General features: G+C 37.1%; 1 protein-coding gene across 1 annotated transcript in view; it reads right to left on the reverse strand.

Annotated features, from left to right (window-relative positions):
- The window catches only part of DDB2 (damaged DNA binding 2), a 32,744-nt gene extending 18,225 nt beyond the window's left edge, over positions 1-14,519 (reverse strand). The window contains exons 1-8 of the mRNA XM_077366266.1: positions 14,199-14,519; positions 14,019-14,109; positions 13,005-13,132; positions 11,238-11,360; positions 11,028-11,116; positions 10,811-10,931; positions 10,246-10,337; positions 2,873-3,002 (exon numbers count right to left, since the gene is read on the reverse strand). Coding sequence (XP_077222381.1) covers positions 2,873-3,002; positions 10,246-10,337; positions 10,811-10,931; positions 11,028-11,116; positions 11,238-11,360; positions 13,005-13,132; positions 14,019-14,109; positions 14,199-14,426 — 1,002 coding nt within the window. The 5' untranslated portion in view covers positions 14,427-14,519. The remainder of the gene's footprint in view (positions 1-2,872; positions 3,003-10,245; positions 10,338-10,810; positions 10,932-11,027; positions 11,117-11,237; positions 11,361-13,004; positions 13,133-14,018; positions 14,110-14,198) is intronic.
- Positions 14,520-16,081: the final 1,562 nt, after the last annotated feature.

Genomic DNA, 16,081 nt, shown 5'->3' on the forward strand with positions numbered 1-16,081 from the left:
TAATTCTAAGTTTTGAGTTGCTGAAAGTTGTAAAAACTAGATTTGCAACTCATTATAGTATTATACAACACTGAAGAGGCTTCTTGATGTAAAGGAAGCTTTGCGGATGACAGTATTGACTAATCCTTAGAAAGAATGGATGAATGCTTGCACCGACAAATTCATGATTGATAGGGCCGAGGATACAAGTAAATGTATAGTGTAAGATGAATTTTGGACGGATGTAAAATTGGCATTATTAATTACAAAGCCCATTTATAAAATGATTAAATTCACTGATCAGGAAGGCTGTCTTATATCATAAGAGTACGAAGGCATGGACAGCATGTTAGGGCAAATAAAAGATAACTTGAAAGGTGTGCCTAACATGTATGAAAATGTTCATGAGATCGTGGTGAAGCGGTGGGGGAAGATGAATATCCAAATGCATGCCTTGGCTTATGTCCTCACTCCAAAATTATATGAGCCTGAATATCTCGGTATTCCAACACCAGGTGGTGGTCAACGAGTCACCCCAGGTATATAATTGTTTTCCGTATTGTGAATTTTCATAATGTAGTTGTATTTATCTTCATTTACGATGCCGACTGATAATTGTTCAATTTTTTTCCAGATAAGGACACTAAAGTCGTGGGTGCTATTTATGAAGCCATTCGGAAGATGGCCCCCGATGACGAAACAAGTGATACAATTAGACGTCAATTATATGATTTCATAGGAAAGGTTGGGAGGTTTTCAAGTCAATTTGCTAGGAGGGATGCAAAAAATCCCAAAGTGTCTGTGACCGAATGGTGGCGCTTTCATGGAGGTCATGCATTGGTGGGGGAAGATGAATATTCAAATACATGCCTTAGCTTATGTTCTCACTCCAAAATTTTATGAGCTTGAATATATCTCAGTATTCCAGCACTAGGTGGTGGTCAACAAGTCACCCCAGGTACATAATTGTTTTCCATATTGTGAATTTTCATAATGTAATTGTATTTATCTTCATTTACTATGCCGACTGATAATTATTCATTTTTTTCCAGATAAAAACACTGAAGTCATGGGTGTTGTTTATGAAGCCATTCGGAAGAAGGCCCCCGATAACGAAACGAGTGATACAATTAGACGTCAATCATATGATTTCATAGGAAAGGTTTGAAGGTTTTCCAATCAATTTGCCAGGAGGGATGCGAAAAATCCCAAGGTGTCTTTGACCGAATGGTGGCGCTTTCATGGAGGTCATGCATTGGAGTTGCAATCAATAGCAATCAAAGTTCTCTCATAGCATATCAGCACATCTTCTGCAGAGAGTATGGAGCATGTAGATTCATACACAACGTAAAGCGTAATCAATTAAATTCACATCGTGCTGATACCCTTGTGTACATCCACTCAAATCTTCGACTACTATCTAGGTTTAAGTTCTCTCTTTAGTTTTTGCATGTAATAATTCTTTTCCATTATTTTCGAATTATTTATTTTATTTAGAATTTATTATTTAGGTATCATGAGGCTGCATATAAAGAAGGACCTAATAGAAAATGGGACATCAACCCAGAGCTCCCGGTTATAGATGACTCCTCTATCAGAATAGAAGATATGTGATGGAAGGATCACGATGATGATGTTCCTAATCTTCTACAGTTAATGCATCATCTCGGGCATTACCTCCACTCACTATTCATGACTCGGAGAACGTTAATGAAGCTGCAGGACCTGGGACTTGGAGAGAGGTTAGCAGCTCAGATCCTAGCATTGCACGACCATCCAACATTCAAGGTCTTATTACTAGTTTCATGGGGTGTGGCCGTGGAGAAAGTACGGGGGAGGTACAATTTGTCAATCTCACACTTGAATAGATATATTTTTTAAAAAAATCGCACTTTCACTTTTTTAGTGAAGATATTAGTTTTGTAAATATTAATTCATTTATTTACATATTTGCATTGCACAAACTGCAGAAGGAAGAGGACGAGGACGTGGACAAGTTGATCGTGTTTACCTGAAGGGAAAAAGAAGCTATAACTTAATTATCTTTTTATTTGATAAAACTTTAGAAAATCTGTGACAACTTTGATATTTGCATTTTGGAGAGTGAATTTTTGTTTAATGGTGGAGAGCTTAATGCAATTCTGTAATAAGTTTGGTATTTGGAGAGTGAATTTTTTATTAACGGTGGAGAGTTGAATGCTTAGATTTGCTATTTGCTTGTATTTTTTCATTAAATTTTATCATTTTTTTTACTTATTTAATTCTTCCCTTCGCACTTCCCCTCGCAATTCCCTGACGATTCCCGCTTTCCGTCATCTTGAGAGCCTTCACTTCCTGCTTCCGCTTCCCGCTTCGATTACCGCTTTTGATTTTGCGCATACATGATGAGAAGAAGGAGACATGCACAAGTGGATGGAAAAACACAACATGCACATAAACAACCATGAAAGTAGATATAATTAAATTTATACATGCACTATTATCTGTCACATATCCATTCTCATTTGAAGTCATAGAGATAGGTTTTAATCTATGCATGTCTAGATAGATAATGCATAGAAACAGAATAATCAGCATAGACAAATGTATGCCTACAAAACATGCAGACAAATTTGCACACATACCAAAAAAAGAAAAAATAGCCAAAAAACATGCATAGATCTTCACAGAGATGGGTAATCCCATAAAAGATTTATTTTTATTTTTATTTTGAATAGTAATCCCATAAAAGATGGAACTAATAGTTCATTTTTCAGCCATAAACTGAAATCAGAAACAACATGCTTTGAAAAATACAAGAACAAATATTTCAGTATTTCATATGTAAGAATATAACTGAACTGCTTGCAAATTATGCTTCTTAAAAATCAGTCTAATAGTTGAAAATACTCACAAAGTGATCATTTCCGCAACTTAAAAGAAGCTCTGGATGAACAGGATTGGACTGGAGTCCCACAACCTTGGTACCCTTTTTATGAATTAAAACAGGCTCGCCTATTTTCTTGTTTGAACGCATATCTGCCCTAAAAAAAAGCATAAAAGATCAAACAATGACAATTCATTACAGGCAGGACATGTACTCCCAGAAGACAGGGCATAAAAAATCCAAACTGAATAATGATATGAATGGACAATAATCCAACCACCATGGCCTATAGGCCAAACCAACACCATATTGCCATATAATATCTAAGGTGAGATGAAAGTTCTCAATCTTTGTGATGGGATTTGGTTTACTCTTAGAATTCCCATTTTCAAAGATACATTATGTTTTTAAAAGCAAAACTAAATTTGGAATATAGAAAGAGATTTGAGTGGGAAATACCCAGACATGAGGCATCTATTTATAGCTTCAGCTCAAACATAGTTATCAATTCTGTCCTATTCGAGGTGGAATTCCCATAACATCACATTCAGAAAGGAGCCCAGAACATAAACTTAATAAGAATGAACAGGACAACTCAACTCAACTCAACTCAACTAAGCCTTTGCCCCAAACTAGTTGGGGAAGAATGAACAGAACAAAACTCCAAAAAGCATTTTCAAAAAACAAAACTCCAAAACTTCCCAATGTTTCGAAAATTCGTTATAGAACCCCCAATTCCAGACGGAACTGACTGAAAACTTGTTTCAGTCGTCTGTCATTGCGGGTTTCTTGTCATCTGTCATTGCGGGTTTCTTGAACAAGAAAGATTCCAACCGGATTGGCATGAAAAATTAAAAACCCTAATGGGTCGTTTGGATCCATGGATTTTAGAATCTTTGATTTCTTCAAAATTGTAGATGGGAGACAAGAGAAGAGGGGGACCAGCCGTCATTTTCTGATTTCTCACCCTTCTTTCCATCAGCAAGAGAGTAGGAGATCATCCCATGTTTCTAGGTTTTAGAAATCTCGGGATGGGGGAGAGATTTCTAACACCTAGATTTCTTACTTAAAATCCAAGATTAAAGAGAAGTGAAACGGATGGTCTACTTCTCTTATCTCCCATCTACAATTTTGAAGAAATCCAAGATTCTATTCCAAGTGGCCCCTCTGTTTGAATCACAGGAACTTTTTGGAAAGGAAAAATATCACAAAATTTTCTTTATTCTTTTACGCTTGAAAAAAGATAACCTGAACCAAACCTATTCAATTTTTCTTTAGAGGCACCTTCAATTTTTTATAATATCCCTCTAAGTTTAACTATAATAACATCATTATCCTCTAAATAGTGGAAATAGAAAATTTTCCCAAAAACTTTCTTTCCATGAGAAATGTTTTTCTTGCCATCCAAACAGACCTTAAGGGATATTTGAGACTTTTCACCCTCCCAATCGGATGATAGTAAAAATGCATAAAGAAACTCCTATATCGGGCATATGCAGGGTTATTCTCATTCCCAAGCCCTATCTCGAGCTTGAAGACAACAACCTTTTTTCGTAGGTTTTCTTTCTCTCTTCCTCGTACAAAGTTGATCTATGGCTAGAGACGACCACATTGGTCCCCTCCAACCAAGAAATTCCTATGAGGTAGATGTAAGGATAATTCAGATTAAAGAGATTACAACCAATTCCGTCCGAAAATTTACATGCCCCAAAGGATATTTGAGATGTTTCACTCTCCCAGTGGAACGAGTTAAAATGAATATGGAACCTCCTATATTGGGAAGAAGATAAAGGGTTTTAGTATGATTTCACTCCTGCTATATAGGAAGAACGAGTAGTTCTTGGTAGAATTTACATGCCACAAACTTTTGGATTCAAAATTCCTTTAGGAACCCTTAAAGCCCCCTTTAAGAACACTTAGGTCGCGATTGAGTCCTAAGTCCTAAGAAGTCCTAGAGTTAGAAGTGTGGTAAGCCCCATCACAGCTGGTTGCTATAATTAGAAACCAAGCATTAGACTAGGTTTCACTTAGTCAACCCTTTTCCCCATAGGACACGCCTAGGTAAACTTAGGACGTAGGGCCCACTTGCATTAGTCTAGAGTGTCTTACATTAGATAGGACCATATAGCATCTTAGATGAAGTCCTAGGATAATAAAAGTCATCCAATTGAATTAAATAATTTTCTTAAACTGTTAAAACAGTCATTTCCAATCTAAATCGGTGTCTTAGATGTCTTAGGCATGTAGCTTAATCTAGGCCACTGAACTACGTCGACTTTGATCGCAGTGAGGCTTAGGTACGTAGGCAGCTTGGATGCTGGGATGGCATTCCATGCACAAGTCGACCCTACACACCTCAGTAGGATTTTTAGGATTTTATTTTGTTTATTCCTTTCTCATTTTGCAAACCCTAAATCAAATTGATCAAATCACTTAGGATCTTTCCCAAAATTAGATTCTAGGAGAACTTTCACATAGATCGAATCAAACCAATTTAAGAGAATCAAAAGACGCATCTAGGAATCACATCGAGATTAGATTTTATGATGCATGTCACATAGATCACATTAAAAGAGTTTAAATGAGCCTTTTAAAAGAAATTTAAATGAGTTATTCATTGGAATTGAAGACCGGATTATCGGGCAAGAACGGTGCATATGGTGGTAATCCTCCATACCTTCCATTCTCGTAATCAGGTAACGAATCTAGATTTCTGGGATCGCAAATCATTGCAGTGTCACTTATGGGTCCTAGGTCCCTTACCTAGGTGGCGACTCTGATCATTCTCTTTTGCGTGAAATTCGGATTTCTTTTGCGATCCAAAATCACGGAAAAGATGATTTATATCAATAATAAAAAGGCATACGCCATTCGCGTGGGTACGAGAGACCAACAGAGGGATGCGGGCCGCGCCCCCGTCGCAGGATCGGGTCCCACAATAAGATGCGTAGGTAAAGCAATTCTCATTGATTATTGTTATTTGTTTTTGTATGATTAGATTTTGAAATTAATTATTGTACTTGGCGATTCATATTATTTGAACTTTTTAGTATGCAATTGTAGTGTTATTTTCAAAATTGCAGTTGCACGGGGGTTGTAGTTGGCATTCTTTTGAAAATCTTACAATTGACTATTCAAACCAAATATTTTGGATTTTGATTTGAACATGTGCACTTTGTCCTTGCTATACAATCTTATCACTCCACATCTTTCTAAGCAAGTAAAACAAGTGGAAAAGGAGATTGAGAATCAATCGAAATGACTTATCACTTTAAAATAAATCAGGCTTTTTACACCTCCAAAGGATGGATTTGGAAAACCAGACAATGCGGGCTGAGTTTGCCAAGGAAGAATACAGACTGAGTTTGTCAAACATATTCTTCCCTGAGTTTTTTTTTTCAATCTCCGCACAGAAGAAGCACAAAAATGGGGAGGGAAATGGTGGTCGAATGTCACGTTTCTCTTCGTTTTTTTTTTCACCTGATGATATTAGAAGTAGGTGGGGATTGCATGTCACCTTTGGCGGGGATTGCATGTCACCTTTGGCTGAGAATAAAAGTAGGTGGGGACTACATATCACCTTCTTTAGCTGAGATTCGAAATAGGTGTTGGACCATGAGAGCAGAAGTTCTTTGTTATTTTCCATGCTTACTCTCTTTTTTTACAGGGATTGCATGTGCACTAATTGTTAAAAAAATTAATAAGCAGCTAAATACTAACACTGCAACATACTTTTCCTAGATTTTTTTCCACCTTCCGTGGAGAACCCATGTCAACGTGCCCACTTAGAGAAGCAAACTACATGGGTTTGAAGGCATTGCTTACATTGAGGAGGGAGACGATAATGAGGACAACAATGACAACTTAATGTTTGGGATTTTGAGAATTAATATTAGTTGTGACTTATTATTTTTAAGATTATTATCCAAAATGCATGGATTTGGATGGGAAATGGATGATTGGTATGTGACGAGTTTGTTAGCAACTAATTCGTATTATGATTTTTTATTTTTATTTTTTTGAATGGTGATGAATATATATAAAAGAGGGAGAACCGGAAGACCAAGATGATCAAACAAGTAAAAAAATAAAAATAAAGGGAGAAAAAGAGAATGGAGAAAAATTAAGAGTAATGCTAGGGAAACCGGGAGTAAGACATAAAAGGGGACCGAACAAATTGTTTCACGCCACAACATCACTAGTGACGTGAGCAATCCCTTAAGTTTAGGGAAATCATCAAAAAGTAAATTTTTCTTTAACACGTGGCATATTCTCATTGCAGGTCCCGTTTTAGGTCCTACTCTAGATCTCCATATCATTTCCCAAAAATTAAAACAATTCGTATTATGATAATAAATTATTAATCATGATAGTTTCTATTTAAATTAGTGGATTTGGATGGGAAATGGATAAATGTTCATTTTATTATTGTTTTTGATTTGTTTCTATTTTTTGTTTTTTTTATTTTGCATATAAATCTGAATGAATCTTAAGATTTATGATTTAAACCTTGATATGATTTACGACTTAATTCTGATTTTCATAACATTTGTAGTTGTGAATAATTGCTATGAACTGCAACCATGTGCTATTGGAATCTATAGCCAGTGCTGTAATACAATTGGATGCAAGACCATTAAAAATTGAATGATCTAGTCTTTGTTCACTACAATATGAAGTTTAGAAAGAAATACATTTTTTATAGTGTTGCTATTGTACATTATTGATTTTTACACCACAAATTTATGCTTCTACTCAATATATTTTTGCAATAATTAGAATTAGTATCATACTGCAATGAGGTCATTGGTATCATACTGCAATGAGGTCATAGCAAGAGGAAATTAACCACTAATGTTATGAAGAGCGGATAGCTTGGGATCATGTTTTCCTCAATCAGGATGAGCAAGGTTGGCAGTCATTAAGTGACCCTGTGTTGTTGTTGCACCAAAAAATAAGAGGAATTATGTGAATATTAACTGGTTGATTATTATTTATAATAGTAACACATTATTTAAGACATGAGACTTGAGAATATTTGAAGAAATTTAGGACTTTGTAGTTGCAGTTTATTTGCTTATTTGTGATTGGTAATATGGCTTGTAGTTATTAATTAGATTCATCAAGAGCCAACAATTTAGAGAGTAAAATAAGGGTTTATTTATTACTTAAGATGCCTAAAAGGTTTCTAAATTTTTCTAATGATTTTTAGTTATTGCTTCTTTACTAAAACAGAACATTGAAATAAGCAGGAGGTCAAAGCGATCCATACTAAAAGAATAACAAGATGACCTCCAAAATGGAATTAACAACTAGGATTAGGAATTCAACAATCCATCATTGTTAAGCAACTTATTTCAAATGTGTACACATGCACGCGTCCGCGCACGCATAGAGAGAGATGGATGGATCATATACCACCCTGCTTCCTAGTTTTGATGAGAAGCACATGAGTGATTTCTATGTTGATGGGGGAGCGAGGTGAAGCTTGACGAAACGGGTTTCTCCACAGATTTGCATTTTGAAATCGGATGGCGAGGCAGGGGATATTACCTGAGATACCACAGACAATATTGAAGCTTCTCTATTTTACAGGGACAGGACAGGGATAGATCAGGGTTTAGGTCTAACACAGTGAAGGAGGAACCCTTCATGTTTTACTGGTGAGGTTAAGAAGCCGGGGCAGACGATATCCAAGGGGCATAAGAACTCTGATTTGATGCTTAATTTGCAACTTGGTATCAGATTTTTTGTGTATCAAATGATGGAATTGTTGAACCTTAGGCCATGTCTGGCTGTCAGGGATTTTTTTTTTTTTCATGATAAATCAGTCGATCAATCATAGTAGTCAGAGGGAAGGAGGGCAGTGGGAGGAGAGAGATTTGAAAGGTAACCATTGATGAGACTGACAAGTAGCTAAATATCAGGAAAAAGTCAATCCGATTTAGAGTAGAGTTTAATGTTTCCTGATTCCTGATTTTTGTTTCCTGATTGTTGGCCACTTCACCCACATCTCCACTTGGAGACACCGATTAATTATGGAAAAAAATTCATGGTAGCTAAATGTGCCCTTAGTGGCATTCTATTGCGGGGATTTCATACTTCGGTTGATGGATTTTGCAGGTATTCTGTTTGGAAACCCGCATAAGTTAATATGGGGATCTTAGGCTGGCCGATTTTGTCCCCAGGGAGTACTGGACAAGGTTCCTGCCCAAAGGATTGAAGGTTACGCCCCCGCATCAGTCTGTGGAGTTCAGATGGAAGGATTACTGTCCTATGGTTTTTAGGTATGGATTCTGTAAATGGGTAGTTTTGATTCCATTTGGTCTGTATTTGGGTTCATTACACCGCTTTCTAATGGCATTAGGAGATTGAATTCCTTTGACGTGTTGGTTATTTCATGTATCATACTGATGTTAAGAAATTTGGTGCTTGTTCAGATATCTGAGAAAATTGTTCGCTGTAGATCCAGCAGATTACATGTTAGCTATTTGTGGAAATGATGCATTGAGAGAGCTGTCTTCCCCCGGGAAGAGTAGTAGTTTCTTCCACCTGCCCCAGAACAATCGGTTCATGATCAAGACAGTGAAGAATCTGAAGTAAAGGTTAGCCAACTTCTTTACCTTTTTTACTTTTTTAGCAATTTCCTCCTATCATTCACTGTCAATTTCTGTTTACTGAATACCAGAAATTAATCACTCTAAAAAATGTAAACCAGTCAGTATTTGCTATTAGTTTTTTCGTCAGCATGATCCAATTCCTCCAATCAAGGGCCCCAAATTCTAGATGAAAAAACATAAAGGTAATTCTGTTCTAACATTTATAATCATTGATCATCGGTGTGTGTGAGGAATGCTAAACTCTAAACTCATAGGAGCCCTTGCAAATAAAGGGTAGAAGGGCTCTCCCATTGGTCAATATCCATTAATGACAGTCACGATTGTAATTTTCTGTGCCATCATAAATGGATATTGACCAATGGGAGATCCCTTCTACCCTTTATTTGCAAGGGCTCCTCTCTCTCTCTCTCTCTCTCTCTCTCTCTCTCTCTCTCTCTCTCTCTCTCTCTCTGTATATATAACACTATAGATAGATGGATGGATAGATAGAAATAGGGAAATGATTTCAGCACTCCAATGTTTTGATAAACATGCGCTCACTTGTCTGTCGCGAAGTATTTAAAGGGATGTCAGTGCAGAAATCATTTCCCTACAAATATTGTGTCTATGTAACCCATGTATGTTATGCCACTGTAGAAGTCAATGATCATACGGTGACAAAATACAATTAATTAACAGTAATAGTTTCAATAACAACTTGAAATATTTTGTGTCATGCTGTAGCATAATATAGCAGAGGTGCCTATGATGTGTTTAGTCTTGGGAATAGCAAATACTCACATGTAAAGATATCCAAAATTATCTGCCACAAGAACGAGACCTTTTTCCGAATTGATGTCCAACCCATATAGCATCCGCCAATTTGTTGGGCCCTAATGAAAAATCATATATGACTCAGACATGATACCAGACACTTGTAGGTAGTCCTTGTCAAATATTTGAACTTAATGAAAAGAATATCATAGAGTACTCCAATGCTTAGCGAGTCAAAATGGCCAACCATGGTAACAAAATGACAAACTAAGGACTTCACAAGAACCGGCTCAAATGATGCAATATTTAGAGTGTTTCCAAATCCGAATGCTCAAAAAACACATGGATCGGATTTGTGGGAAAATGACCTAATTATTAAAAAAAAGCTCGAAAATCATATTATAACATTGGATTTTTCAAATCCAAAAGCTTGAACAAGTTAAAACTTGATTGTGTTTTGAGTTCTGTCCTGGGTCCCCATCAACTCCAACTCAAGTTTTTTAAATTTGATCTGGATAGATAAACTGCATGATAACATTAACCATTCATATGCATGACAGCAAACACTCAAATGGGTCTAGGAAAGAATTACATTCCATCCATCTGGATTAAGGTCCATCAAAGGATCCGATATTCCAGTCTCCAAGTCAGTGCAACTGATGGTCCCGTCTGAGGATGATGTGTACACGGCTACATCATTTACAGGATTGAACCTGCAAGGAGTGGCCAAAGTATCCATTCTAAGACTCAAAGAAAAAACTGTAAACAGCAAACAATGAATCTAAAACTAACAAATAAGATGGACTCACTTCATGTTGTTAAGAATGCAAGAGTGAGCGGATCCATATACAGTCTTCTCGTATACTTTACCATAATCCCAGATTCCAAGTTGTCCTTTCTTTTCCAGAAATACAGACCGAAGACAGCATCAATCATCTAAAAGTTTGTATCCTTTCACCAAAATAGATAATAGAAAAAAGAAAGATTATCAGTCAACATGTAAGAATGGAGTAGCATACTTTATCTCCTGATAAAAGAACATTATTATTAGTGGGATGAAACTCCAAGCATGTTACACGCCTGCTGTGGAATCTGATTATCGCACAATCCACTTGATCAGGGATTACAAAAGCTGGCTTGATCTGCCAAAGAAATAAGTCTCGTGAATGCTGTTGTCATACATAGACAAGCAACAAACTGTTATAGATTCATCCAAATTGTTTCTAATGGCTTCAAAGTTCACATTTTCCTCTCGAACAGTCAAGGATCCTGATTTTTACAATTCTTGAAATCTTTATTATGACAGTTTGCTTGATCATCTGAAATCAACTGCTAAATCAAGTTACCATCCAAAAAGAAAACAGAACTAAACCTAATACCAAAGCATAATAATGGGATTTCCGTCATGTTCCAATGCCAAAATTTGCACCAAATCAAGCTCTGACCCTAATAACTAGGACTGTCAATCGGGCGAGCTTGGGCGGGCCTAAGGTGCTCAAGCTCAGCCCATGTCTATACAACGGGCTTCGGGCCTGACTAAATTAGAAAATTTGCTTGCCCAAACTCAGCCCAAATTCCACAACGGGCTTTGGGCCGAGTTCGGGCTTGCCCATCACCTCTTATTTTCTGCATGAGAAAAGACTAATAAATCTGAGGTCGAACTATAGCCTATAGGATATGATGATCCAAACTGTTCATATGGAATGGGCTGAAGAGAGGCCCAATTTGTATACTTCAACGATTTGGATCATCATATTAAGTGGGCTGAAGAGGGGCAAAATAAAGCAAGAAAAAAAATCAAGAAAGGAAAAATCCAAATCAGATTTTAGGGAAGGGGACTTGCTAGCCAATTTCATAGAAAGCCATTAAATTTGCTGGCTTTTGCATGTGAGAACAGCCACACCGATTATTTTTTGCCAGATTTTGACTTATTCATTTAATAAATCTGAGGTGGCTGTTCACACACGCATAAAGCCATCTTCAATTTCTCCATATTCTTCTTCTTCTTCAAATATTGGAGGAGTGAAGAAGACAAGAAAACAAGAAAAAAACTAGAAAAAACCTTACCAGATATGCTTTCTCCTCCTCCACCTTCTTCTTCTTCTTCGTCTTCTTCTTTGTGCAAAAACCACCGAGGGTTTCTTCGTCTTCTTTTTTGTGCAGGGAGCTTAATAAAAACCGTAAGTTTTTGTGGTTTTTGAGTACGGGAATTGCTATATAATATGCCTAAATACGTATACCTACCCCCCCCCCCCCCCCCCTGGTTAATTGGTGCAGCCCCCTCTTTTGTATAATACCGACAAAAAAAAAAGATTTATTCTTAACATCCGACTAGTTCACTGTTAATGTTTAAGCACCTATTTCATTAATATCTAATGATTTTTAAGGGCATAAAAAATCTTGAAAAATTATATAGTACATAAATTATCGGGCCGGGCCTATAACAGGCTAGAGGACCCTTGATCAAGCTCAGCCCAAATTGGAGTTCGGGCTTCAACTTTTGACCAAGCTTGGTTTGGCTTGTTCTCATTTTAATTATGGGCGGGCTTTTAGCGGGCCGAACGGGCGGGCTTCGAGCTTGCCCATCCCGATTGACAGTCCTACTAGTAATAACGCTTAAGATAAGCAGATGAATGAAGAATTTTCAATGATGGTTATTTGCCCAATGGAAATTTTTCAACATAGTGATCAAAACTACTACTATTTAGACAATCAACAGCAATAAAACAGCTAAAAGAGAGGAGACCAAAAAAGTGCAAAAGAAACAGAGCTACAAAGGGGCGTACAGTAGGAACATTGGCTCTCAGCTGGCGCTCAAACACGTAATCCAATGGGGTCCTAGTGCTCCTTCGGGATGCAGGAATAACCCCATGCTCTGTAGCTATTCGATGTGGGCAAGTGAATGTAGTATGGCCTTCACCGAAAGAAAAAGAGATAACTAAAATCAGACAAAGAGGAGGATGGGAAATCCATTTGCAGAAGATAAACTTCAATTCAGGGAAAAATAAGCCAAAAGTAATTACTAAAAATTAATGTAAGGAACCTGGAAAATATACTGGGAAAACTACAAATGGAGCTGCCACAATTCAGAAGAAAATAAAATTCGAAAAGAAAAAGGATAAACATACAGTCAATCGATTTCATAACTACTTAATTTCCAGTTTTTGCCTTTTCATAATTTTTTTCCGAAATACAAAGGAATTACTAATGCCAGAGAAGGTGCAATATTCAAAACTCTGTTCATAAGACACCAAATCGAATTCTTTAAACATTTGAGAACAACTATAACTTTTTTTTCCTTTAAGAACAACTACAACTTGGGAAACTATAAACACAAGGCCAAATTCAATTCAAATAAAGCAGAGAAAAGTTCAGAAAGAAAAGAACTAAGAAATCTGTCGATGCAAGATGAAATACAAGTCAGAAAACAAAAGAAACAGACAATTGTGATCAGAAAATGAAGAATTTGCGTGATGAAACCGATTTCAACAGAAAAAAAAAGTAGCCTGAAAGAAAAACATGTAACTAGAATCATAAACTTAAGAATTTGGAAATCAACCAACATAAAATGAAATCGAGTTAAAAAAATGATTGATCAAATTCTATTGAGTCTGACTCATAGTTATCATTTATCAAAGAATGACTCTGGTTATCAAGTGATTGAACAACCGGGATCAATTTACTTACAATTCATAGTTGACATTCATAAAAAAAATGTATCTAATGATATGAGTTCAATAGAACCTGTTTAGCAGAAAGACGGATCATATTTGGTCAATCCCTAGAGACAAACTCCTTACCAGGCTTTTTGCATAGAAAGCAGGGTTTTTTCGGACAATCGATATACGTTGCCCCCTTAAATCCCGCTTCATGACCCGTCCCTTTGCAAACCTAAAACCAAACAAATATAACCGGTCATCAAAACGAACAAAAGAAAAGAAGAACAAAAATAACCCTATAAAAATAGTAAATCCCGAAACCTTGCAGACTTTCTTGAGACTGATAGTGATGGGCGCTTTGTCTTTCTTCTTCGAGTTCTCAGAAACCAATCTGTTCCCTCCATTTTCATTTTCTGAAACTGTTTTTAAAATCGTTTCCTGTTCTTCTTCTTCGTTTTCTTCTTCAGATGAAGACGAATTTTCTTCAGATTCAGAGTCCCTTTCTATGACGACTCTGGGAAAGCTCGATCGTCTGGTTTGGGGTGGCATTTTCGAAATTAAAATAAACGAGAAGGGTAGAATCTGGAGAAAGGGGGAAGAGCGAAGGGTTGAATTGAAATGAAGGTGGGAGGGAGAGAGAACCCGAGTTCTGTTATAAACGAGACAGGGAGACGAAGAGTTAGTAAAATTACCTTAAACAGATACTATTAAATAAAATGACCAGTGTATCCTTACTGAGAATACGAACAGTCATGGGCTTATAGGGCGTGGGTGAAGGGTACATTTCAGAAAGCAATAAGGATAGTTTGGTCAATTAGTTTCGCGGAAATGTTAGGGTTCGACGTGGCGTATTAACAGCCGAGAAACGCTCTCCCGCCTCGTTAGGCGAGTTCGTCGTTGAAAAGGAAAAGTGCTAAACACACTCGCGGACTTAACATTTCGCAACCCAAGGATTAAAGTTGGCCATCGATCTGCTGGACCAACACCAGATCGTATGGAGATCATTGTCTGATGGCAAACGGATGATCCTAAATCCTTGATGACGAGGGGATTCCTAGAGTTATTTAGAAAATTATGATCATTGTAAATCAAATGACAAGATCTAGTACACAGTTACACGTGAAAGCCTACTATTGTTGTAACTGACTAACTGGAATCTTACTTAATCTTAAGAGGAATGCTGGCATCAAGTGGCTAAACAGCAGCTCGAAGGTAGTTAGGTAGCTATTGGAATTCTCCATTTGTCAACAGCAGTTGCTACAACTGCTTGGTGCAGGTTTTGTTCTCCATGGGGGGGTTAGTCGCGCGGGATTTGAATATGCAGACATTAATGTGTGGACTTTTCCATATTGTCCATGACTCTTTGAGGACTTGGACTTTAATGTGCGGACACTTGTGACTTTAGGGACTCCGATGGGGACTTTTTAGAGTCATGCGGACATTGAAATCACCTGTTAGTCATCAACAAATACATGAATTTGAAGTCCTATAGTTTTAATAATCAATTTTTACTATTATCCCATGAATTTGTGGGCACTACTAAAATATCTAAGTAATATTGTGCATTTGTGGGTCCTGCTAAGGTAGTCATTTCACTTTGGATAGGGTCACAAGCTCATCTGTCTAGGCCAATAATAAGTTATTTGTTAGATTGATCTAAGCCGTCTACTTTACAGAGCTTGGTTTGGATCTCCTATAGCCCCAAAAATCAGGTCAGCTATGCTGGCAATCTTAACTGCCCCTGGATAGGGCTTGCTTTGGATCTCCTATGAAGACCACAAGAGATCCAAAGCAAGACTTATCAAATGGACAGCCGAATCATTCCAAGGTGGAACACACTATACCTTTGTGGATGTGTCCTATCACATTTGTTCGGTAGGAGGAATGCTTTAGAAGGCGCATTCTTGTTGCACAATTACATTATATGCCCCACCATTGATTGATCCATAACGTCAATTTGATACGAGAGGAAAATGTGTGCCTTATACATTTAATATGATTGGGCCTTCTACGTGTGCCTTTACATTATGTGCTCCTCCTGCTACACATGGAATATAGTCTTCTTCAATTGGAAATCTAACTCCATGAGGAATACTTACATTAAATATGCAAAAAATAAAATTTTGTGCTCTAATTGTAAATAGGGGTTATTTCATTGTAATTGATGGCTTCTTCTAGAATCTAAAGCTTAATAAAGAAACCAG

The sequence above is a fragment of the Tasmannia lanceolata genome, unplaced genomic scaffold (assembly GCF_043159265.1).
Source record: "Tasmannia lanceolata isolate RefF3 unplaced genomic scaffold, GAP_Taslan_0.1 ptg000023l, whole genome shotgun sequence".
NCBI classification, from domain to species: domain Eukaryota; kingdom Viridiplantae; phylum Streptophyta; class Magnoliopsida; order Canellales; family Winteraceae; genus Tasmannia; species Tasmannia lanceolata.